This window comes from Erpetoichthys calabaricus, chromosome 1 (genome assembly GCF_900747795.2).
Source record: "Erpetoichthys calabaricus chromosome 1, fErpCal1.3, whole genome shotgun sequence".
Lineage (NCBI taxonomy): Eukaryota > Metazoa > Chordata > Cladistia > Polypteriformes > Polypteridae > Erpetoichthys > Erpetoichthys calabaricus.
The window spans coordinates 239,674,452-239,701,390 of NC_041394.2; the positions used below are offsets into that span (position 1 = coordinate 239,674,452).

The 26,939-nt window shown below is 35.5% G+C and overlaps 1 protein-coding gene across 1 annotated transcript in view; it reads left to right on the forward strand.

Annotated features, from left to right (window-relative positions):
* The window catches only part of slc26a4 (solute carrier family 26 member 4), a 47,611-nt gene extending 29,173 nt beyond the window's left edge, over positions 1-18,438 (forward strand). Inside the window, exons 11-21 of the mRNA XM_028813042.2 lie at positions 947-1,024; positions 1,130-1,225; positions 3,357-3,463; positions 6,098-6,167; positions 7,338-7,430; positions 7,520-7,615; positions 9,368-9,598; positions 13,194-13,248; positions 15,644-15,789; positions 17,480-17,560; positions 18,396-18,438. Coding sequence (XP_028668875.1) covers positions 947-1,024; positions 1,130-1,225; positions 3,357-3,463; positions 6,098-6,167; positions 7,338-7,430; positions 7,520-7,615; positions 9,368-9,598; positions 13,194-13,248; positions 15,644-15,789; positions 17,480-17,560; positions 18,396-18,419 — 1,077 coding nt within the window. The 3' untranslated portion in view covers positions 18,420-18,438. The remainder of the gene's footprint in view (positions 1-946; positions 1,025-1,129; positions 1,226-3,356; positions 3,464-6,097; positions 6,168-7,337; positions 7,431-7,519; positions 7,616-9,367; positions 9,599-13,193; positions 13,249-15,643; positions 15,790-17,479; positions 17,561-18,395) is intronic.
* The last annotated feature ends 8,501 nt before the right edge of the window (positions 18,439-26,939 follow it).

Consider the following 26,939-nt stretch of genomic DNA (forward strand, 5'->3'; position numbering starts at 1 on the left):
CATTTAATAAAGAAAAAAATCAAATCAGAGGACTGAATCCTTAAAAGCAGGGCTGTTAAAAGGAAGGGAAAAGGAGTTAATTAGCAGTGAAAACTGGTCACTGATTAGGAAAAGGGTTAGAATGAAAACCTGCAGCCACTGTGGCCCTCCAGGACTGGAGTTTGACACCCCTGCATTAAGGGGTGAATCCCCTGTGGCACAAGTTAAAGGTCCTAATGATTATTTTTGCTGAAAGACACCTATTGGTTTACTCTTTATCATAAGGTGTAATATCCTATACAAAAATAGAGTTCAAAATGGCTTTGTTGGGTCTAGAAGGCCAAAATAGAAGTGAACCCCAAAAAGCTTGACATCTTGTATTACTAGACATCAGGAAGAGTCGAAAAGTGTATCATATGTGAGGCTTTTCTCATACAAGTGATTTAGGAGGTGGCTGACAAAAAAAACTCATGTGATTTCAAATTGTTTATAAGTAATTCTTATGAACACAATTTTAGATTTCATTGTACAAATCTGTTCTTTTGTAGATTGCAGGAATTATCTTATTCATAGTGATTCATGTTAGCATTTATAGTGATGATTTAATTTTTGCTTTGGGAACTTTTTATGTACTACTATATGAGGCATTCTTTGGACAGAGATAACATGCTGCTCATTGACATGCTCATAAATTTACAATAAGTTTGAATTTATAAACAGGCCATAAGTGGGAAGAATAATTGAATGTGTATTCAAGTGTACAGACATTTTATAAATTGTTTATAGAAACTTTTAGAAAATAACTATTCAAATTTAGAACAATTAGACTCCTGTATCTTTCCTGCTTCAACAAATTAATATGTGATACCATTTTTCAACTTCGTTACTACAAAAGACCCATTACGCATGTAAAATGTTTGCTTATGACCTTGAGATTTCATTGTACAAATCTACTGTTCTTTTGTAGGTTGCAGGAATTATCTCTGCATTTATAGTGATGATTGTCATTTTTGCTTTGGGTCCTTTGCTGCAGCCATTACAGAAGGTACTGTTGTTTTTATGGTCTCTTTATCAGCTAATTACTTGTTCAGCAGAAAATAAAATCTTACTGCAACCTTCTCTTTGACATTTTTTACAAACTATTTTGCAGTCTGTTCTGGCAGCCATCGTCATTGCCAACCTGAAAGGAATGTTCATGCAGGTCTTTGATATCCCTGTTCTTTGGCGGCAGAATAAAATTGACTCAGTAAGTCAAGACAAGACACAATTATTAACTTATATTACACTGTGACATTTTAAAACCTGGTTATTAATTTTAGGCCACTCTACAGTCAATGTTTGGCTAGCTCTAACAGGAAATTATTTAATTTTTTTTTGTTTTGCGAAAGTGATAAAAAACAAAAGAACGTAACACTGCTTTGAAATAGGAACCTTGGCTGTGACAACACTGCAGGAAAGAGTAAATAATATATAATGCCCTTTATGACAAGAGACCAAGTCAGAAAATGTGTTGTACTAACTGTACCTGTTCATATAAACAGAAATTATTAAGCTGGGGCCTCATTCTTAAGTGAAAATTTACATACAAAGTGGAATTTCTAAAACTAAAATTGACACTAAAATGTTCCTATACAGTATGTGCACTGATAAACTACAGCTTGCTCACTTTGTTTTGCCATTTGGCAGACTTACTCCAGACTGTGCGAGATGTATACAAAGGCAATAACAAACAAAAAATACATAATTTTCAGCTGACACGTTCTTCTTCTTCTTCTTTCGGCTGCTCCCGTTAGGGGTTGCCACAGCAGATCATCTTCTTCCATATCTTTCTGTCCTCTGCATCTTGCTCTGTTACACCCATCACCTGCATGTCCTCTCTCACCACATCCATAAACCTTCTCTTAGGCCTTCCTCTTTTTCTCTTGCCTAACAGTTCTAGCCTTAGCATCCTTCTCCCAATATACTCAGCATCTCTCCTCTGCACATGTCCAAACCAACGCAATCTCGCCTCTCTGACTTTGTCTCCCAACCGTCCAACTTGAGCTGACCCTCTAATGTGCTCATTTCTAATCCTGTCCATCCTCATCACACCCAGCAGATCTGTCTCCTGCTTTCTGGTCAGTGCCACCGTCTCCAACCCATATAACATAGCTGATATCCATCTGTCACAAATCACTCCTGACACTCTTCTCCACCCATTCCACCCTGGCTGCACTCTCTTTTTCACCTCTCTTCCACAAGTACACAATGTTCAGCTGACACCAAGTATGATAAAATGTAAGGACAAACCAAACAACCAAAATGGCACAATGAAAATGCTAATCACATGAACAGATTGATTTACTATATATATACAGAATGGTGACATGAATAACTATAGGCAGCAAACAAAAGATGGACTGTCTAATTCTATTCAAATAAAAGCAATGCAATACTAAAATGCGTTTGAGTTGCTTTTGCTGTGGACTATAGTGAAACACCAGCTGTTTCTGTCTCATGATTTCAAATATTAGGATACTCTGTGTATGTGGCAGAGTAGGGAGCCGTGAATGCACTTGCTTAACTTGAGGACCTTCCCAATGGTAAGTTATACTTAGACAACATTTTCGGTGATAGGTTAGACTTTTGTTCATGATAATGAGTAGCTCATGGGCAGTTATTGTCAATTAAGAGCTATCGTTATTAAACCTTTCCAACAGCTGCAGTTCACCCTTGAGAGCTCCACTACATGATTCACACTATTCTAGCAAAGGTGCAAGTACTATTTCTGCTTGGGTTCAATGCAACAGTGACCATCCAGAGAAAACCTGCACACAGATCAGGAGTATCTTAGTTAAGACTTGCCTGCTGTTCTGAAGGTTATCATTTGCGTTTCCCCTCAAGTTCTATTAAGATGGGATTTAAGCAGAAGATGGAATTCCCATGATCTATGCAATAGATTGTACTCATGTTGCCATTCGAGCACCTTCAATGAATGAACAAACAGTTAAACTTACCATTAATATAGTATTATATCAAACCATATGGTGCATTCTTTGGATAGAGATAACTTGCTGCTCAATAACGTGCTCACAAATTTATGATGATTTTGAATTTACAGTATAAACGGGCCATGAGTGGGAATGATTTAGGGATGTTTATTCAAGTGTACACACATTTCAGAAATTGCTTGTAGGAACTTTTAGAAAATAATTATGTTAAAATTTAAGATAATTGGACTCATGTGTTTTTAAATAAGTCTCCTTCTTTAAGTGATTTAGTATACAACACCATTTTTTCACTACAAAACACACATTATATAAAATGTTTGCTTATGGCCTTTTTAAAATCTCTCCATAGGAATGTAACATTAATAGACTTAATATGTTTGCCTCTAGGTCATCTGGGTTTTTACATGCATTGCATGTATTATCCTGGGCCTAGATATTGGTCTTCTTACAGGCGTTGTGTTTGAACTGGCCACCGTTGTTGTGCGAACACAGTTGTAAGTACATATTTACCTAATAAATAAATAAAGGTTTTGTCGTGGTTTCTGTCAAAATATGTCTGATAACAACAGGCTTAAAATGTATGGATATTTTCATAGTAAATACCAAAGAATGCATTCTCACTTTTAATAACACTAATTTAACATGTTTTGTATTTTGTGTCTATTTTTATTGTTATCTATTAACACTCTTTCATGGGAAGGATGTTATCTATTAACACTCTTTCATGGGAAGGATGCAGGAGGGTGTGTGATTATGTGCTTTTCTGTTATTTTGTCCTGTTTATTTTGTCTAATTCTAAGCAATAAGTCATCTTTTGTCAGCTTACTTTGTCAGCTTACTTTCTCCCCTACTTTGGATAAATTAAATAGGAACACTTTTAACATGGTGCCAGAGTGGTTAGTCCTGTTAACTCATACCTCTTTTCCCCTTGGGATTAATAAAGTATCTATCTATCTATCTATCTATCTATCTATCTATCTATCTATCTATCTATCTATCTATCTATCTATCTATCTATCTATCTATCTATCTATCTATCTATCTATCTATCTATCTATCTATCTATCTATCTATCTATCTATCTATCTGTCTATCTTGGATACTGGGTTTGACTCTCATGTCTGGCTATTGTCTATGTAGAGTTTACATATTCTCTTGATATCCATGTGATCTTTTCCCTAGGTGCTATGCTTTTTCTCCCTTATCCCAAATACAAGCAGGTTAGCTAGATGGATGAATGACTCTAAACTGGCCCTGAGTGAGTAAATGTGGGTGTGTGAGGAAGTAATCCCTTCACTGTCTGGCAACCTGTCCAACTTTGGTTCTTGCCTTACACCCAGTGCTGCTGGGACAGGCTCAAGTCTTATTTGACCTTGAACTGAATTAAGTGGTAATGATAGTTTCATATATACAAACATACAAGCTTTGGGTGGCATTTCCTTTGTTTATGTTTCAAATCTCTGCATTCTCGTTGGATTCTGTCTTCTAAGAAGGGCATTATAAAAGAAAAAATAACAAAACATTCTCAAATCCATTTAGTTTAATTCATGGTTGTCAATTAAAAGAGTATGGAACTGAAAATGCTGAAATGGGTTTGAAGACATCCCAGGTTGTAAGTGACTCAGTTCTGCAAGTGGGTTAACATAGATAAGTGGTGAAAAGTACTTTGATGCTTTTTCATTGCCATTCTTTACACATTTTATTTTTTTATTAATTAAGTAAAGCTGAACACAGCAGTCTTAACAACAGATACATACAGTAATAAAAAACTGAATGAGAAATTCATGACAGCGGTATGTGACACTGTAGTTAAGGCCACTGCCTCACAGCTCAAGACAATAGGCTACTAGCGTGGTCACACTCTGCGTGATCTTTGTAACCTCTCCCAGTCTCTGTGTGGGTTTTGTCCTGAATCCTGACATTCCATCTGTCTGACATGCCTAAAATACAGTATATGCAGGTAGACTGAAAAATTGAATCAAAACTAACTTTATATGAGTGGGAGAAATGTGTGTGAATGTGCCCCATGACGGAGAACTTACCTGTCCAGAGTTTGTTTCTGCCTTATACTCTAGGCTGATGATGCTGTAATACAAACATAGGCCTGGAAAAAAGAGCTATACATATATTTTAGTGGAAAAACAATTGATAGTGACCTGTAAAAATGGATTAGTGTCAATTAAAAACAGTTCCAACTTGGCTGTGTTTTTGTAAGTAACATGACCTTGATGAATTTTGGCTACAATTTATTCACTGCCACCAACACTCTGGATGTTAACAGGAATCACTTTGATAATTTTGATACCTGTCAAAATGATTTGCTTCCTTAAACACCAAAAAGTAACGCAAATTATGAGTTAGCTTTATTTTTTTAAAACCTGAACACATGTTTACAAACCCTATACACAGTATAAATATTTTGTATTATGTGAACTCTTAAACCAAAAAAAGATGAAGATTAATACACCAGAACTCAAAAAAAGAGTATTACCCATTATATGATAAAAAATTTTAAAACTAAAACTGAAAGATTGCATTATTTAGCTATTGTGCTTTTCTAAGCAAAGAGCATGCAGGAACAGTTTAATTCATGTGAAACTACAAACACTGCACTGAGGCGATAGTCATGAAAACATAAAGTACATTATTGCACTAAAGATACGTCCTGCCAACAAGCTAATGAGTGTCTGTTGAAGCTGTAAGCATAATACAGTGCTGACCTCCATCTGCCATGGTCCAGTTCAGGCAGTCTAATGACAACTTTAGTTGAAAATATGTGCCTGTAGCAATAACACAGGCTTTAAAGGTTCTTGCTGACTGTCATTTATAGATCAAAACTTTGTGTAACAATAAGTGTATTCATACTTGAATAGCTCTGGATTTAATAGCCTCTGCCCTTTCTCCATCTATGCGCATCAGTCCTCCTTTGTCAGTTCTACTTGAATGACTGTACTCAAACTCCTACTGGGTAAATATTACGGAAATATGACAGAATGCATTCTGATTAAGGAGAAAAAGCCATTCATCTCTTATAAATTATGTTACTCTGTGTTAGCAGTTTATCAGTATGCTAATGTCTTAATTTCTTATTTATATCAGTGTTAAAGATTTTTCTCTCTGTTCTTTAGCCCAACTTGTGAAGCTCTTGGAAACCTACCAGGCACAGAATTATACAAGAACATAAAGGACTACAAGAATGTAAGACAAGTATTATTTATTCTTTTTCATTTTCCTGTAATTTATTATAATATTAACTGAGGATCCACAGCCATATTTCTATGATGCACTGATCAGCATAATGTAAACATTTGTAAAATCTTTTTGATTGTCCTATAAGTTTTGTAAGCTGTGCCACCCAGGCTGTTCAATGCTAAATGATTTTGCTCTTGTCTTTCATGGCCACATCATACATAACAGTTCCCAAAAGCAACAGGACTCTTCGACAACAAAAGCATGTGTGAGACTATCAATTTCTAACTGTATGCAGGTTCGGTCATACTCTTGTAGCTGTAAATTGTTTCAATATCCAGAAATTGTCTTAAAATAAAAGTCAGTGATCATGAGTGCCCCAAGATCCAATTCAGGTGGGTTGGATAATGACTTGACTGTATTCAGTGTTGTCAAAAGCCAGAGCTTATCCCAGAAGCATTACATACAATCCAAAAATCAACCTGACAAACTTACTTCACCAGGCTTCAACCCAAACCTCTTGGAAGATGTGAGGCAGCAGGGCTAACAAGTGCGTCATTAAGCAGCCCATTTCTATAATACAATAAAATCTAATATTTTCCCCCCAATTCTCTCTTTCTTTATCAGTCTCGTCCAAGTAATTTATTCTGGTTTTTTTCCCCATCCCAAAGATGTGTATGTTAGGCTAAATGGAAAATGTAAATTGACCAGTTATACGTGAATGTCATGCCTTATAATGGACAGAAATTCCAGCCAGGGTTGGTTCATGTCATGACAGACTCTATGTGACCAAGTAATAGAAAAAGCGAGCACAAAACGGATGCATAATATGATATTATAGATCTTTTTGTTACCATATTCATCCTGGTTAGAGTATGTAGGAAAACTAAAGCCTAATTTAGGCATCAGTAGTCTCACATAAAAATGATTCTGAACTGTATAAGTCATTTAGTAAATGAAGGACAAATATAATTTATAATATGTTCTATAACATAAATAACATTCTCAAATCCAATATACAGTCACAGAGGGCCATATGTAATCCAAACAGCATCAAGAGCAAGGAAGATAATTAACCAGACAGGGATCCTGTTTATCTAAGTATAAATGTATTATGTAGACAACATGTTACATTTGTTGCTTTGAAGTACATTTACATTTGAAATTTGTGATTTCCAGATTCCAGAAGTACCAGGAATAAAGATTTTCAGATGCAGTTCACCTCTTTATTTTGCCAACATGGATTATTTCAAGGACAGACTGATGGCAGTGGTATGTTTTAATTGCTAACTGGCCAATTATTAGTGTTCTTTAAGAAACTTTGGCAACCAGCGTCTCATTCTGTAAAATAATTTCCTTAGGTGGGATTTGATCCTGTCCGAGTATTCAACAAGAGAAATAAAGCCCTGAGGCAAATCCACAATCTTATTAAAAAGGGACAGCTAAAACCCACAAAGGTAATGAAAAAAACATTTTCATCTTTTGAAAATACTTTGTGTCACCTCCACACTAATTTTTAAAATTTGGACACCTAGGAACCATCCTCACTAGTTTAGGCTTAGAAGTTACCCTGTCAACTTCTCTGATACATTTGTTTTGAGATACTTAAAGATGGCTGATTCTGCAGAGCTTTAGATTTTCAGCTTATTAAAATAATAAAAAAATGATACTGGATTGAAAACATGGAGTCTGTATTTGCATTTTTGTTTTACTGTATTTTGATTTTGATTTTTATAAGCCATTGTTCTACATGGATCCACACAGCCAATAATGAACTCCAAAGACCAATGTCACACTAGCTTTTTACATAAATTGTAACCTGGGATATGCAATTTCACATTACATTATATGAAAGCATCTACAGTAGTTATTGCAGAACTTCAAAGGCATAAACATTTTCCTATAGTAAAAATGGATATGTTACATCAACTTTTGCAGCAAATAAATAATATTCATCTACTTTATATATTCCCCTAATGACTATACGAAGAGGCACAGAAAATAGAACTCACAGTGGGCCGTATTAACGCTGCACTGATGAGCAGTTGTTTAAACAAAATGATAGCAACCACATTTTAAAAGTTTAAATTAAAAAACCTTTGGAAACAAAATGGATATAAAAATATACACCCACCTGAACTTCTTCACATTTTAATGTGTTACAGCTTAGAACCATGATGTATTTAACTGAGATTTACTACCACACATCAATACAAAGTTAATGTAAAAATGAAACAAAATCTAGACTTAATTCTAAATTAGGTCAACCTTTGACACTATATATAGTTGTCAATCTCCTTAGGTAAATTTCTATCAGTGTTACACATTTTTATTTATGTCTTATTAGGTCAGCTGCCTGGACATTTTAGAAAGCTGTCTCACTAATGGCAGATGGGATAGATGCTGTCCTCTTGAGTCAGCAGACTCAAAACAAAACAACTAAAGTAAAATTAAACCAAGGATCCAATTTGTGACTACTGCTCAGATTTTTAGTCCTCTGTTAAACCTCAAAAGATTTTCTCAAAATTAAACAAATATTTCTTTTTCTTTATATCTACAGTATGTCTTATTATTCTTTTTTAAAGACAAAATATATACAGTATATATTTCCAATTCTATATTTGAAGATCTGAAAAACACATTCTCTTTTACCCTCAATTCTCAAAACTGGTGGTGTACAGTATGTAACTCTGAATGGACTCTATATGAATAAATGTCGGAGTGTGGATAGTAGTAGTTTGCATTGTGCCTGGTTCTGCTGTGATACTATTATTTGTTACAAACTGTGTGCATTGGCACTGTTTTAACATACCCACCTAACCAACGTATGTTGGTAGCCAAAAGATTGACAGTGCAAGATAAATAAAAAAAGGCCAAAGATCAAGCGATACTGATATTTTTTTAAACCTGTCACCTAAAATTGAATGAATAGTTATGCAAATATCTAGAGTATACATGTATTTGTGTATGTTGCAAATACTCTAAATTAATAGAGTAATGAATCATGGAATCTGCAAGCCTTTAATGGAAAGATTTTTTTTTTTTGCATGACATGTCTTATGTAGCATTTAGTAGGGAAACCCTAATTTGCTTGTCTTAGTGATTCACCTTACAATGTGCATGATATAAACCCATCTTATATAGTAGTTAAAAAATGAGACTGTATATTTTCTTTCTTTGACACTGTCCTTACATATTTCAATGCACAGAATGGAGTTGTGAATGGAGGTGGTGTTGACAATGATGCATTTGAAATGGAGGAAGACCCTGAGCAGCCAGAAGAAATCGATATACCTACGAAAGAAGTTGATATCCAAGTGGACTGGAGTAAAGAGCTCCCAGTAAAAGTTGGAGTACCAAAAGTTAACATCCACAGCGTCATCTTTGATTTTGGAGCCATATCATTCTTAGATGTTGTATCAGTGAAATCCTTGAAATTGGTATGCATCACTCCTCTTTTGTATGTACTAATGATTAAGCAAGAATGTCAACAGAATATAATTTACTTTTTGTCACTTTGTGGCAGTAAAACAGTAAATCTTTACAGGGGCCTCAGGTTTCACATCATACCACTGATTTATATTTTGTGAGATTTACATTAGATGAAGTATCTACTACTAAAAGAGGGATCATGATACAAAAAAGACTTAAATTTAGGTTCAGATTTGAGTATTGCTATTTAATTGTAAGCTGTGGGGTAAAGCAACTTTATGGTTATTATCCTGAACAGCTGACTGACAAGTTCAGCAGTAAGGAAAATCAGGCTAAGCTATTATTATAGTTAAGCCTAGCTAGTAAATGAGAGAAAAATAAATTGATAAAGGAGCAGGAGATGGACTAGACAAAATTGTCATCAAAAAATGCACTTTCATAGGTTCAAGCTGGAGAGGTGAATACCTACTGCTGAATATGAGTAGCAGAGCAATAGCAAGCATTTTAACAGATAGAAAAGGTGCTTGTGTGCACCATCAAAAACATGTTCATTGAGAAAAATATATATTGAAATATGTATACCAGTATCTAGCTACCAAAAAACATCAGAATTTTTAATTATCATAATTCCCTTCATAGTGTATTTATCCTCTATTCTCTGAACATTGCCAAAGAATTCTAAGAAGTACTTTTCACATATTCTTTTCAATCAATTTAACTTTAACTCTACTTCTTACATCTTCTTTCTTTATCTTTACCACTGACCCCATACATTCATTTGCATCTCATCCACACACAACTGATGGACTTCTACCTTCTTTATAACACAACATTCAATTCTGAACATCAAAACAGTTCTGACAACAGCACTGTAGATTGTTGATTTCAGTTTAAGATTCATCTTTCTGTCTCACATAACTCCACTTACTTCCTTCTAATTCCCTCGTGCTTTCCTGATTCTTTTACTCATTTCACTGCTTGCTTCTCTGTTGTGTAGCAATACGGAACTCAAGTAGGCGAAAGATGATAAGGGTGTAAGTTGATGTCTACACACGTTTACTCGAGTTTCCTTTTCGTTCCATGAAGAAGAAATGCAACACATCAGTTCTGTTTTTGTTGTGCTCATCTTCATTTATTGCTTATTTATAACATCATCCACATACTCTTGGATATAAAGAGATTTTTCTCCAACTTGTATGATGATAGTGTTGAAAACCACTGCAGACAAAAAGGAGCTTAGTGCTGATCCCCGGTGCGCTGCCACTCTGATGCTGAACTAATCTGTTTCTTCACATATATTTCTCACTGTTGTTTTTATACCTTGTGCATCACTCTCACATATATCTCAGACACTTGTCATTTTCTAGGGCACCAAAGAAGTACCTTATTCTAAACTTTTCAAAATCAATGAATATTATGTACATGTTTTTTCTCTTCTCTCTATAACTTTCCATTAGTTTTCTTACTGCAAAGATAAGATTGATAGTAGATTTTCTGGGTGTATACCCAAGTTGCAGCTCATTCACCCATACCTATGGTCTTAACCAGTTTTCTATGAGTCTATTCTAAATCTTCACAATATGACACATGAGTTGTATCTCATTTCTTCTTCTTATACATTGAACGTAAAACAGTTCTCCATAATTCTAGGATGTTCTCTACTTTCATGAGTGTTATTAACTTTTTACCAAGTGCCTTCCATATCTTAATCCATATTCCATCCAGTCCCAGTGCTTTGCACTAATTCATAGCTTACAGCACATATTTGGTCTCAGCAACACAGAGTCAGTGTATCTGTGTGTGTTGGGGTTTACTCTTGGGCAGTTCCCTGTGTTTCTTTTGTTTGTTTAGTTGATGTCTATATTTCTGGTCAAAACCTCACTATTCTTGTCTTCATAAACTTAACTATTGTCATGTCTTTTGATTACTTGCTCAGTTTGTGAACTAGACTAAAGGTGCTCTCATCTTCTAGATCTTCATCTCCTTGTAGAGGTTTTCAAATGCCACATGCTTGGCCTTGGCCACAGGATGCTTTGCTTTTTTCTTGACTTTTCCTACTGTTTGAATTTTCAACTAATTTTATCCTGTACATTGCTTTTGCAACACCACTTCTCCTTGTCACTACACTTCTATTATCTGGTCTCTTTTGGATGGGGAGTTACAGTTCTTTACATTTTTCACTATGCTTTCATCACTTCTTTTCATTAAGAAGTAGTCAATCTGGTTTGCTCTTCCACCAGATTTGTACGGAATAATCAAGTTGAAAACCCTTTCAAAATCAATAATATGTTCACCTTTCTTTAATAAAGTCCCTCATCCATATCTACCATATGTGTCTCTACTACCCATGTTTCCAACATGCTCATTAAAATTACCACCAATTACCACTATTCTTGTTTGTTCTATGCTGGATCTCTAGTTACACCTCTTCCTAAAACTAGCCCTTCTCATTCACTGTGTACCCACATCGGAGGGCATAAGCACTCACAACATTTACCAATTTGTCATCAAGCACTAACATCTGGAGAATGACTGTAAGAATTTCACTGTATGTACACAATGGCAATACCACTACTACTACTAATACTGATGCTAACTTTCATCATCCTGTCACTTTATTTTTCCACACCCCACAACCTTGTCCAGTAGTTCCTTATGTCTTATACCATTTCTCTTTCCTTCTGTCCCATACTAATAGAGTTGATATCTTTCTCCACTGTCCTTGCACTTATTGCCTTTTCACTTGGTCTGATGAACATACACATGCCACTTGTTATCCTTTCCTCATCAAAATATTTTCTAACTCCCTTTTACAACCTGCCATTGATCTGATGTTCTATGTCATCATTTCATCTTATTTCTGGTTTAAGCTAGCTTATATAGCATCACTTATCAAATGCTTTAAGTAATACCTTTCATAGTTGTGACAAGAACAGGGGGTTCCCATTAAACATTACTTCTAGGCGACACTTTAATCCTATCTTGATCCACCTTCTTTTGATGACTTATCCTATTTGGTTTTAATACTTGTTTTATGTCTGGTTGCATTCTTGATGTTAATCCTTCTACTACTTTCTGACTTGGCTTGGTACCTATTAGTCAAAGTTTCCAAATATAGTTGATGCTTTGAGCAAAGGCAAGTTATTTCTTTTGCTCGGGAATGGACTGAAGCAGTAAACTTGTAGGTTCAATTGTAATGACCTCTACAACTCATCATAGTCTGTATATCAATAGATTATCTATACTTGATCATTTTTTCTTAGCATTTTTCAGACTTTTTATGTAGTCTTCATTACCTTTAGATGCACATTTGGCTGGTCTATAATGGATTTGGACAATAACTCTTAAAAATGGCAGATGGCCTTGTCTGACATATTCTGCTTTTATTATCTATTCCAAAACTCTCATCCCTGATGTTGTGACTTTCCCACTATCTTGAAAGCAACAATGTTGTTTTTATAGTGAGTCTTTTGTAGAGAGCATTATTGAATTAATACAGTACCTTTGACATTTAAGCTGGAAAAGACAACAAAGCTGCTATTCTGTGCTGTGTGTAGGATACACTTCTAAATTTTGATTATAACTGTGTCATTTTTATTTCAGATCCTTAAGGAATTCCAGAGAATTAGTGTCAGTGTTTATATTGCTGGATGTGACGGTAAGTGTCCACTGTTTAATACCCAAGGTTACTTTGGATGTGATGTACCTGCATAAATGTTTTATTTTAATGACTGTGCACATCAGAAAAAAAAGAATTTCATAAGCAAAAAGCAGATTTTCTTCATACAGCTGATCAGAAATTCCAACTTAAAATTTTTTAATTTTAAGTGAAATTAAAATAATTAAAATCTAGGCTTTGGAGTGCCCAATGACTGTGTTATCTCAACACCTTTCTTCTGCAAAATATATACTCTATACAAACAGAATTGTGGAATTTACAGGCAGGAGAAGACAAGAAAGAAGCAAAGAGGACTAATAAATGTGTAAAGAGCTCTGCACCATTTGTGAGGGTTTTGTAAATTTAAAACTGGCTCCATAAGGCACTTTAGTGCATTTTGACCAGACCTTATTTTACTTCAGTTTTTAAAATATTGAATTTCAGCATGCCCAGGAGGTGGAGGGTGACCAATGGCATTGGTCATCAGAATTGTGACTGTCTTTTATAACCAATCTCAAACCACCCAGGTTTATTTTCTCCTGGAATGCTGTTAACTCTAGCTTTTGTTTTTCTCTCATTTGTCATCTGCTTGTTGAAACTCTTTATTATATTAACACCATTACTATGTGTGGTTAAATGTGCAAGTAATGTATGTAAATTTTTATACAGGTACTTTACTTTTATCGTATTACATTATGTACTACCCGTGTTACCCGGTTTCACTCGGAAAATTTCCTAAGAGAATGGTACTTTGAGTTTCATGCCATCAGAAATAATATGTAACTGTGCATGATTTTTTTTTTATACCAGGGGCTATTATTATTACTTCACTAGAGTATCTTACTCTTGAACATGCTACATATAATTGCCCATCAATAAAACATTTGTGCCGTAAATCAATTTGTGCTTTTCTTACTGACTAACTGGAAAAAACAATTTTACTGTATTCTAATTGAAGCAGTTGATTAGTAGAATTAATGGGAATTTGGGGTATAACTATAATTTCACCCTGTAGTACATCCTGTAAAGATGGTAACAGATTTGAATGCAATGCCTTGATCTTTTATATTGTACCATTACAAAGGTTTGGTGGGTTTAGATAAAAAGCAATATACACTGAATCATGGTTTAATTTAACTCATTATTACATACAGAATTGATGTTTACAGCCTGCACATTTATCTGGCCAATGGAATGAACTGAGGCATTGTACAGAAAAGACCGGGTGAAAAGAAATAATATTGTGAACTATAATCAATATCCTCCTCATCTCTGCTCTGTGTGTGTGGGACTCCTTTACTAAGTTTCCAACCATTTACGCTTAAGAAGACATGCCCGCACTTCTGGCTTGAAGTAGGCTGGTAGGCATACTAGCAATTCACTGTTTCTGCTTTTGTCAACTGGAGTGTAGTGACACATTATGGTCTGACCTCCAAGGGGACACCCTAGTTCTCCACAATATGGCATGTATTTCACAACCAAGGGCCTGTTGTGCCCCACCCCGTTATTTGAAGCATATGTATATAAGCATGCTGAACAATCCATTCCACCATGAATTTGTATGTATTTTTATACTTCTTCATAAAAAGTAAGATAACACCAACAGAAAAGGAAATACTGTATGTACCCAATGATGCAACTTGTTAAGCATGTCTTCTAAGAACTTGACTGATCTTTCTTCCACTTCTGGTAGTGGCATTCATTTGCATAAAGCAGCAGCTCCATTTCTCTGTGTAATTACAACCTCAGCCTGCTGGTGGCATTCATTTTTATGAACTGCAAACCCCATTTCTCTGCACTGAGATGGAGAAAGAATATGGTGCCTAGGAAAAGCCCACTCACTACAACATTATTACAGATACGTTTCGACAAATATAGAAACATGTATCGGCTAATGTTCTTTTTTCTATAACATCAACAAGTTTCAGTTTAGTCAGATTAAAATCAATTGTTTTTGAGATTTTGGAGTATTTCATTTTTATGTTGTTGGTAGTGTGTTTTTAGCCCTAACTATTAATGTGTTGAAATGACATTTCTTAGCAGACACCTAAAGCCCTAGATAGACCATCTGGCCAAATTTCAGCTTTTAAACTAAACTGTAAATAGTGTTTTTGGTGATGAATGAGTGGGTCTGTCACTTAGTCAGTATTAGTCAACTTTGCCATATATATGTATAGATTGTATTGTATATTACATACTGTATATACTGTAAACACTCTGAGCCTTCCTCAATGAATAGTGTTGTACATAAGTTAATTAAATGTACCTGTGTGGCATTGAGAGGAGGACATTTTTATTGTTTATAGGTTTACAGGGTCACTATTGTAATGAACAGATCAGCAGCTCTGTGGAATTTACTTTTAATAAATTGGCATTAATTTGTTTCTTGTTTCAGATGAAGTTATTCATAAGATGGAAACATGTGGCTTCTTTGATGAGTCTGTTAAGAAAGATATTGTCTTCATGACTGTGCATGATGCCGTCCTCTTTGTAAAGATGCAAGTAGCATATGGCAACACTCAGGATCCAATATTTGAAAAGGTAAGCGTACCAGCGGTCAACAAATGCGAATGTATTATAATAGAGATTTTGAAAACTTGTTAAATTAACTTCTATTCAGTTTACTGTTGTTACAGGTTACAATGCCATGAGAAGTATTGTTGCTGTTGCACCTGGCCCAAACATATCAATATGCAGAGGCAATTTAGTACATGGCAGAGGCCCACAGTACAAAGGACACAGATCACAAATCAAAGCACTGGCACTAAACAACAGCAATAAATATTTAACCCTAACCACTATCCCAGGGCAGGGTCGTGGGGAAGCTGGAGCCTACCCCAGCAAGCAAATAATGTAAGGCAGAAATAGTCCCTGGACAGGGCATCAGTTCAATGCAGGGTGAATACACACACATCAGGTGCCAGTTTAGCAATGCCAGTGCACCTAACCTGCTTACCTGTGTACTGTGGGAGGAAACCAGAGCATTTGGGGAAACCCATACAACTATATCAAATTAAAAATATAAATCTGAGACATAAATATATTATATGCACCAAACAAAACAAATAAAAGACAGACAATATAATAACTGAGCTTCAGAATGGACAGTAACACTGGTGTCAACAGGTTGGTAGTGCAGGTACTTGCACAGTGTATTGCTGGTCATAAGTCAAGCAAATGACTGCAAGCTAGTAACTTAATTGTCATGATGAAATTCTGATGGCATGGCACTAAATGTTAAAATATTGACTTCTGGAGGGATGAGGGACAAATAGTTTGTTGGTGGGTCTAGGAGGATGTTAAGTACTTTCTTTCTGCATTAGTTGAGAACTGAGCTATTTTAACCAACCACCACAAGGCTTTGCAGCCTGTCAGAGCACAGATCCCATGTCAGACCATGTCAGACTGCTTATCAGTATGCTCTCCTCTGTGGTTCTGCTGAAGTTAGTGATCTAAAGTAAAAGAATGAAATTGATAATGCTCCTGTAAAAGTGAAAATGTTGTGGATCCTTTTTAACAGGAAAAGGGTAATTAAGGAACCATGAGAGATAATCAGGGATGTGGAGCCCAAAAGAATTCTAGCTACCAGTCTTTCCACATCAACTCCATTAATGTGTATAAAAGGCTGACCCACTTTAGGTGTATGGTCAGTTTTTTGTTATGCTGACCTTATGAGACAGTGTTACTCACATGTCCTTCAGGAATAACTTTATGCCCCGCCCTGTCACAGCTGTTAATCACAGGACTGCTTAGTGAACTTGCATTGTGTACTCTTTAGCTAATTCCCCATAAAAGGGCCCATTGTTTAGAGTCTTGCCTTCTGTTTTGTATTATTTTGATAATATATATTTATGGTCTGACCATTAAAAATAAAAGTACATATAATTCTGCGGTAAATTCATTATAATTCTTGTGAGTGAAAAGCAGCTCTTTATTTGCTATAACAGTTTTAAAAAGTTCTTTTAATTATAGAATGACTAAATTTTAATTACATTTTAGGATTACATGTATTCCATGGCATTATAAAAATCCTAGTTGCCTAATGTTTTTCAGCATGATTTTGAAAGCATAAGAAGTATATAATTCATTTCATTACATTTATATAGCGCTTTTCTCAGTACTCATGCGGGCATGCCCGTTTTTACCACTCCATTATCCTATGACTCAATTTTTATAGACTGAAAATTAATTAATTAATTCTAAAGACTGATAACGATATCTGTGCTTTCAGATTTCATTAATGCAGGATTCTAAAGAGCCTATGTACACTGAACCTGAAGAACCAGAAGAAACCTATGACAATCAGTATCGGGTAAGTAATACTTTTCATCTTAAGAACTTTTTTTCTTCTTGCAAATCAATTTTTATTGGAAACTGCAACAGGAAGTTATAACTCTCTATACACAGGAACAAAATGAAAACAATTAAGTATCTGACAGAAATGTGAAATGTTTTTAATTAATTTTTATTAAATATGTGAAAATGTGAAGGCAGTGTCAAATATCATTTCTATAGCAGCTTGTATAATGCACTTAAAGTGTCATATCGCAAAATGAATAAAGATCACATTTTTGCACTACAGTACTCAAATAAGAAAGAAAGAAAGAATTTTTCTTTTTCATTTACATATGCTGTAATTTATGGGAATTGATCAAATATCTGGTAAAATATACTGTTAATGACTAAGAGCACTTTGTGTTGTCACATCAGTGTGTTTTGTTGTATATTCAGCTGTATAAAAAAAGACTAGTTATCAGCTATTTCTGTATCTCAATAAAGTAACAAAACTAGACAACGTAATCACTTTGACAATAAATGTGAGGGCTGATTCAGGAGTACAGGGAGGTGTTATCACATCTTGATAACTGCACTTTCAAAGTCTTGCTTTATTTCAATAGATAACATATCTTTCTTACAAAACAAATTGACCAGTATTTCCATCGGGGCTTTTGCTTTGATAAATAGCGTAGTGATTACTTAGTAAGATTATAATGCTTTGACATAATAATATTAGCATCTATTTAGTACAAGTACAGATAGCCATACTTAAAGTTACATTAATATAAATGATCACTATGTATCTATTGATAACAAAGATAAATGGGTAATTCCTTTTTGATTCAAACAATTTATTTTTTTACTTACAGGCGATACATGGACTAGCCTTCTAAGCAAGAAAATCATTGTTTTTTTGGTTTTTTTTTTGCATAAAAAGATAACTAATTATTCTCACCCTCAAAACTGCCCTATTGTCTTGATAAGGCAGCTTTTGCAGAGAAGCTCAGAAACTGCAAGCTCCCCCACCTCCCAGGAAGCTGTTTTGGTTTGAATTCCACAAAGCGTCTTTGTTACATTTTTTTCCCTTTCAATTTACCAGAATCTGATAGGGATCCCACAGGATGTCCAAGGTAATCCAGCTGTTATGTATCCAAATTTGTCAAAGGATTTGCTTTGTTCAGTGAGTCTTCTAGCTCAGATAACATCCTGATGAAACATTTACCATAATAAGTGCAAACCAAGGCCTTGAAAAGATCATGGGATTTGGACTGGAAAGGCAAAGTACTTTATACGGGTGTTTGAAATCATATTTAAGTGTTCTTGTAATTTTTTTGTCATAAATTCTTTTCCAGTTTATAGCTCTTAACATTATACTAGCATTTTTGTGGTATATAACAAATATTTAATATGTCCTTAATTAATACTAGTGAAAGCAAAGAGGGCAATCTAACAATTATTAAACACTCTTATTTGTATTTACTGTAAGAGATTTTCAACTTACATCAATTGGACAGTCATATGTTTGATCAAACCAAGATTGAATGTAGATGGAGTGTTTATACTATTTAGAATGGAGCTGTGGGAGATATCCTGGTTGATGGTGAAAACTATCAAACACTCACAAGCCCTCACACATAGTGCCAAAAAGGCAGATATGCTAGAGACTGTGACTGAGCTGAAGAAGAGATTTTAGGAAAAGCAGACAGATATGGAAAGTGCGCTGTTAGATTTAAAAGAAAGGAATCATTATCGATCTTGGGTTCTTCTTATAAAAGACTGCAATATATTTTCAATAGAAAACTTATCAAAGTGGCTCAACTGGCTAAAACACTATGCCTTCTGAAAATAAAGTGATTTCGAATACATTTTCATATCCTCTTGCTCTTTTGGCTTTCCTCACACTTTTTATCAACACTTTTTGACTCCAGTAAGTTGGTCACTACTTAGTCCCATTTGGGAAAATGCTTCTCCCTTAAAATCAATGTTGTTGTGACAGGGACCCTGTGTTGGAAAAAATTTGGCTCAAATAATGGATGAATGCATGATCTTCTTTTAAAGACTCACTGGTGTTCTTCACACCTGGTAATAAGAAACATTTTTAGTGAACCAATCTCGATCATATAACACTTTATCACATTAAAATCCAGGTATAAATGCACGTGTGATTAGATCACTCAAGCCAGATTTTGAGATGATGAGGAATGGGCAGCAACCACAAATGTAAACATAAATACATTTCCTATCTGCATAAAACATAAGCAGAATCTGATTTGAATTTTGTGTGGAGAAGGTGACATTAGGCACTTGTAAACTGGTGAGGAAGGCAGGCTCTATTGTTGGCATAGAGCTGGACGGTTTGACATCCGTAGCAGAGCAACGGGCACTCAGCAGGCTCCTATCAATTATGGAGAATCCACTACATCCATTAAACAGTGTCATCTCCAGACAGAGGAGCAGTTTCAGCGACAGACTGCTGTCACTGTCCTGCTCCACTGACAGACTGAGAAGATCATTCCTCCCCCAAACTATGCGACTCTTCAATTCCACCAGAGAGGGTAAACGTTGAACATTATTCAAGTTATTGTCTGTTTTTTACCTGCATTTTTTATTACTCTTTAATTTAATATTTTTTGCTGCTGGAGTATGTGAATTTCCCCCTGGGATTAATAAAGTATCTATCTATCTGTCTATCTAAACAGGATACGGACAATGGAGAAACATTTTAAGGGCAAGGGTAATCTGCCTAAATTATATCCAGATATGATGCAGATTCAAAACGCATGTTAATACCAGGTGTAAAGACAAGCATTCAAATTACCACCTGGATAGCAATATATGGCCACTTTAAACAATAAATGAACCACTACAGTTACATAACGAATGAGCTTTTTACTTTGTAAATTTAATTGTTTCACATCTGTTTCCTTAAGCCTTGCGCCCTGTGTTGGCTGGGATTGGCTCCAGCAGACCCCTGTGACCCTGTGTTAGGATATAGCGGGTAGGGTAATGACTGACTGACTGTTTCCTTAACCCACTTATTAATGTAAAATGGAGAGTCGACTTATCATAGCAAGTCAATACCTACAGCAATTTCACATTATTTTTAAAAAGGAGTTTTGACATTATTGGAAAAGTTTCATATTTGTACCATACTCCCCCTCCACACACACTTTGGCTCTCTCTCCCCTATTTCAAAACATTTTAGAAGTCATGGTTGCCAGCCGCCTATTTTTTAACTTTTTCAGTCTTCTCATTTGGCATTACCCCTCTTATTGCACAGCTCCGTCCAGATTTGAACACAGAAATGATATTAGGTGGAGTGTTGAAATGCCACCATTTATATGTGCCTGCTAGTTTATGCAATTACCCTGTATTAATACAATTTCTTTGTACAGAACATGACTAGCTCATGGTACATTTGTCCACATAACTACATTCTACTAGACTCAAGGTCTAATGTGGTTTTTCACTCCTTCACATGTATTTTTGCAATCTTAATCTAAATAGAGATGTATTGCCAAGAAAAACTATGAAAGGTGTCTGGTATGCTTTATTGTGACGTACGGATCAACACTGTTTGATTTTCACAATAAAAAATACTTTGCATTTACTTTTCATTGGTAGAAATAATACAGATGATTAGGAAATTCTGCAAAAATATACTTTATTATAATATACAGTACTGTATTTATTAACCTGACAGTCAGTTTAACATGTATTGAAATTCATTATTGTTGCTTTGTTTTACTTGGAAAATAATGCATTTTTATTACTGCTTTTATGTAAAATGTTAAACTATGTACCTAAAAATAATATATTCTTCTAAATACAAATTTGTATATCTTATTTTTTGCAATTTGTCAGCACATTTATCTACTAACAAGGACTCAATTTAATGAAATGAAGTATTGTAATCTAATGAAGGATTATTTTTTTGTCCTCTTTGAATTGAATTCCTTTATTGTCATTGTACACAGTATAATGAAATTCAATGTGCAACTCCTCCAAAAAAAATAATCTTCCCATAAAATTACAAAAATGGCACAATAAAACAATACAAATATACAATATGAAAACATAGGCTCAATGTTTTTGGTGTCTATTCTTAGAGAATTATAGACTTAAGGAATCTAATTTTGGAGCTTGCTTTTTATTTCAAAACACCCCTGCTGTAATGCCATTTTTTTTCATAAGCACTGACATTTTTTGTCTTCTGTTGTAGCCATTATTATGGCATATGGATGACATCCAGGGTCACGCTGTGCATGTCATTAAGGCATCAAGTCTATAAAGGTCAGCTATAGCCACTTCCTGGTATCTAAGATGGGATAAAAACTGCAAATTTTCTAGTAATGTTTTTTTGATGTGCTTCAGGTTTAAGACTTTTATCTTCGTCCTTTCTGAGTAAGAATTTTGGTTCACCCTTTTATTTTGATGAAAGATAGACTTAACTCTTCATTTACAGTAAGATAATGTCTTGGCTTTGTCAATGCCTTCTCTCTGGATCCTGTCCTTAAAATCCTTACTGTCTCTTTGAGGCAGAGCACAAACTATTATCCAGACCACTTACAATGTCTACTACAAATCCTGTCCACAGTATCAAGGAGAGCCATTGGTTAGTTTAAGTTATTTTCAAGTACAGAGAATCACACTTCCCAAAGTAATACTTTTGGCAATGTGTATGAAAAGTCAAAAACTAATGTTGTAATAGGAGGAGGCCTTTGTAGTAGACACCTGCATCTGCAATAAGCCTAAACAGGCCTGATGTACACAACTTCTACTTTTTTTGACAAAATAAATACAAGGGAAGAATGAATGCAGTGTGGACACAAAGTACTAAATAAGCAGATAATAAATCCTGCTACCACTCCAGGCCTTCCACCTTGCTATACAGACCTTTAACACTAACCCAATGGCCTACTTCAAAACTACCAGAAAGTAGTTATTTTTATCATTTTCCTTCTCTCCTGACTATAACATCTTTCTGCTGCCAGTTGGTCCTCTGCCCTAAACTCTCCCCCAGACTCAAAAACTCAATATGCCTCTTTAAACCACTTTCTAAATCATAAAGATTCAAGTATAGTCCTACTTACAGTATGTACCAGGGACACCAAGGTAAAATACTCTAATGGCTCTTGATAACCCTGTATCCTTACTTCTTGTACACATTTCTCAAACATGTATTATTTTATACCTTCCCATTCTGCTTTTGATTTGGACTAACCAAGTCCTCAAGTGCTCTGCTGCTGATACTGATACATTTTAAGTGGCATAAAATAATTTGATGACATAACTCCTTACATGTTTGCTCTGAACAAGTTAAGAGATGTCTTTTAGGACCAGGCTGGGGAAGAATCTGGCTTTACATGAGTGAGTTACTACGGTTTTCATTTCCACAGTCACCTTTTGTTGAGTGATGGGTAGAAATAAATGGGCCCAGTCTTCATTCACCATGTCTTAAATTATTTGCTATGTTGTCTGCTTTAATAGAGCACCTTAGAGACTAAAGTATTAAACTGGACGTGCATGCTGTTTGAGCATGATGGGAGTAACCTAAAGAAACTATTCAACTGAAATGTATTATTATAGAGTACTTTTCTTAAAAAAAGCCGGGGGTACATTATAAACATTTATTGTACATTAATATGATTATGTGCTCTCATGAAATATAGTGCAGTTTTTTGTAACATTTTATTGAATTTATTTAAAATCAAAAAACATTCCATACAAGCAAGTCACGTTTTACTAAACTAGGTTCAAATCAAATCAACCCCCAAATATAAGAAAGAGAACTAGGCCAAAAAAGTAAAACTTTAATAGTAGGAAAAATAAATAAATAAATATAAATAGAATAAAAACGGGAAGAGAATCTGCTTCCTCGATTTAAATGCTTATTCTAAAATATTAATGATGAGATCCTGCCAGGTTTTAAAAAAGTTTTGTAAAGATCCTCAAAGTGAGAATTAGATTTTTTCCAATTTCAAATAGTATATACAGTAACATCAGTTACCCACTGACTTAAAAATGGATTCTTCCAGTTAAGCAAGATAAGTCTACATGCTAATAGTGAGGTAAAGGCAATTACAGTTTGTTTGTCCTTCTCCACTTTAAGCCCAACTTAAACACAGCTGTTATTGGATTAGGAGGGATTGTGACACCAAGGCTGTCTGAAAAGCATTTAAAGATTTTGGTCTAAAATGATGATAATTTTGTACACACCCAAAACATGTGACCCAGTGAAGCCTGAGCTTGATTGCCATGTTCGCAGGTTGAATGTTTTGAAATAGTAAAAGAAGCTTAGGAAGGATATTCATCTTGATAGTGTTAATTCTTCCAGCTAAAGTGAGAGGAAGAGTAGACCATCTATGCAAGTCTTGCTTAATTTTTTCAAAATAGTGCAATTTTTAACCTGAAGCATCTTTAATTTTAGGATGCAAAGGCTGAAGTGCATAGCATAGCCTTTACTGCAAATGCTTAGTTCTTAGTTTTCTTCCCTTTAAGTTAATATGATTTTGTACTTTCTTCTGTAAATTCTGAACATGATTTTCTAACTTGGCAAGAGAGATGGGAACACCATACTTGCTGAAGGTTAAACTGGATCAAACCAACACAGATTTGTAGGAACCAGATCTATTTACTAATCCCAATTTTATAAATGTGAGGAATGCCCATAACCACTTCTCCTTCCCTATCACAATAAACTCATACTAACGGTTTTATTTTTTTCCATAAAGATTTTACAATTTAATTTTAAATGTATGTACATAAAATAATGGTACATTTGAGTGTCCCAGTACTTAGCACCACTGCATCACAGGTCCAGGAGGCTGGGTAAGTTACCTAGCCCAGCCCCTGCCTGTGTCTCTGTGGGGTTTTCACCAGGTACTCTTAACTTTCCTTCCATATCCCAAAAATTTACAGAGGTTGGTTAATTGGTGACTCTGTGATGGCCTGGTATGAATGAATGTGCCATGGGATGGACTGGTTTCCTGTCCAGGGTTGGTTGCTGCCTTAATAACAGGATATGCACCAGCCACAGGGGAGGATTTACCATCAGGGCATTATGGGTGTACGCCCAGTCCAACATGTTCCTTGGTGGCAATGGGCTTTTTCATCTTGTAATCAAGTCAAACCCCAACTCAACACACTGGTCGAGTGTCCACTCACCCAAAATTCACCAATGGGTCACCACCCTTTCCCTACCCTGAAACAACTATGACCAGAAATGAATTGGAATAAGTAATATTAACTCACTGATAACAGCTTTTATTCACTAAGTCACCCAGGGGCCTGAGGGTCTTAATCTGGCTATGGCCAGCCATGACGCAAACCAAAAATTGTATTAAACAATTTATCTTATCTACCCTATTTATCTTATCTACTTATGTTAAAACACAAAAACACATTTGTGATTAATCACAGTAATAGAAGTGAAAGGTTATTGATCTATACTTTTGTAAGTTGATTTAAGTTGTGAAAATACTGTTCCTTTTTTGTGGCTGTTAAATGTGGGTGAATACTTGAGAAAAACAAAGCAGCTCACATAAGGATAATCATTTAAATTCTCAAAACATCCTCAGAACTCCTAACTTTAATGAAACATTAAGCAAAGTATAATAAAAATTCTGAGAAAAATCCATTACATTTTAATTTATTTAAACATGAAACAAGATTACATGTTTAATTCTTTAATTTTGAAATAAATCATTTGATTTTGTCTTTCCTTACTAATCTGTCTTATTAATAAGGACCTTTTTACCGACTTGATGGCTCTTAAGAATTATTGTATCAGACTTCAAGCTTCTCTGATGCAACAAGGACTACAATATTCATCAACAACAGGAGCTGCTAATTGAGTTTCAGCACAAACAATAAAGTGTAATGTACAGTATGGCAGGCAGGGACTGGCATCAGTGCCAGTATGTACTCCCTTCCCGTGCCAAGCCGGGAGGCCCAGGTAACAAATAAGTATGAAAAGAAACAGCAGGTTCCCTGCCTACACAAGGATCTAGGCATAGGAGGATGAATGGGTATGTTGACATCCTGGCAGGATTAAATGTAGGAACATTACCTGTTCAGGAGGCCAGCTTGAAGGAAGGACAGGGGGAGGTGAAATGTTCAAGCTACATGCTTCCCCGAACTGCTAGTCAGCAGCAACCCTGGAGTCAGGTACACCAGGGGACATGTGAAGGGCATGCTGGGAGTTGTAGTGCCATAAAGCAGCACTTTTTGGGGTTTCTGGGTACTGCCAGGGGCTGCTATGAGAAGATATGCTCCTTAGTTTTTGGAACTTCTGATTGACCCAGAAGCACTTCCATTGGGCTATGCCCTGCCACTGGAAGTACTTCCGGGTCCAAGATAGAAGGAGCTACTTAACTTCATCCAGGTGAGTTGGAGTTGGATGGATGGAGGACAAAGCTTGCCTGGAGGTGTGAAGGAAAGGAAAAACAGAAACAAAGAGGAAATGTGCATGTTGGAAGATGCCTTGTTAAAGTATTATTGTTAATAAATTACTTATTTGTTCACGGGACTTGTGTTTATGTGGTGGTATCTGAGCTTTGGGGTTCTGTAACACCCCCTACTGGTCACAAAAGCTTGGTATGGACCCCTTACATTTGACATTTGTGGAAAGTTGTTTTGTAGCTTGATTTGCCAGCTTCCGGGAGGGCCAGTCTAAAGGGAATCTAAGTATTTCGTGACATTTGTTAAGAGCTTCCATAAAGTATGTACGTGCAGAGCAAAAAATGCAAAAAAGTAATAAAACCTCACTTATACATTAAGACTAATACCATTTAGTTTAAGGTTAAAAATATGAGGGTTTGTTACAGATTTGTAATGCAGGAAAAATAAGAAGTTCATTTCATTTTCACCAGATAATAATTCATCCTACAGTGGTAGAGTGGCAGAGTCACCAAGGGGTCTGTCTGAAAACTTGTAAGCCTTTGCACTCCATTTTCCCTGTTCAGCCTGTCAATTGTAAATGTAAAGCTCCATATACAATAAATCAACACAGTCAATGTGACCTAATGGACTACACTATTCGATTGCACAACAATAATCTGCAAGTTAAATGCATTTGGTACCACTCATTCATTTTTACAAAAGTTACATGTGCTTTACATGCCCATGCCCCCATTTCTGTGAGGAAGGTTGGCTTGGTGGCGAGGTGATTTGTGTAGCTGATCCAAAGATCCAAAAACCTGACTTCAAATTTTACCCTAGTTTTTGTTTCTGAGGTGCATGTCTATTCTGTTCATGTCTGTGTGGTGTTTATTTGGGTATATTGGTGCCCTTCCATATACCAAATACATTCAAGTAAGGTTAACTGGAAACAGTGGAAATTGTAAATGCCAATGGTGTGAGTGTGCTCTTCCATGCATGGGTGTAATATTCAGCCCTGGAATTGAACATGG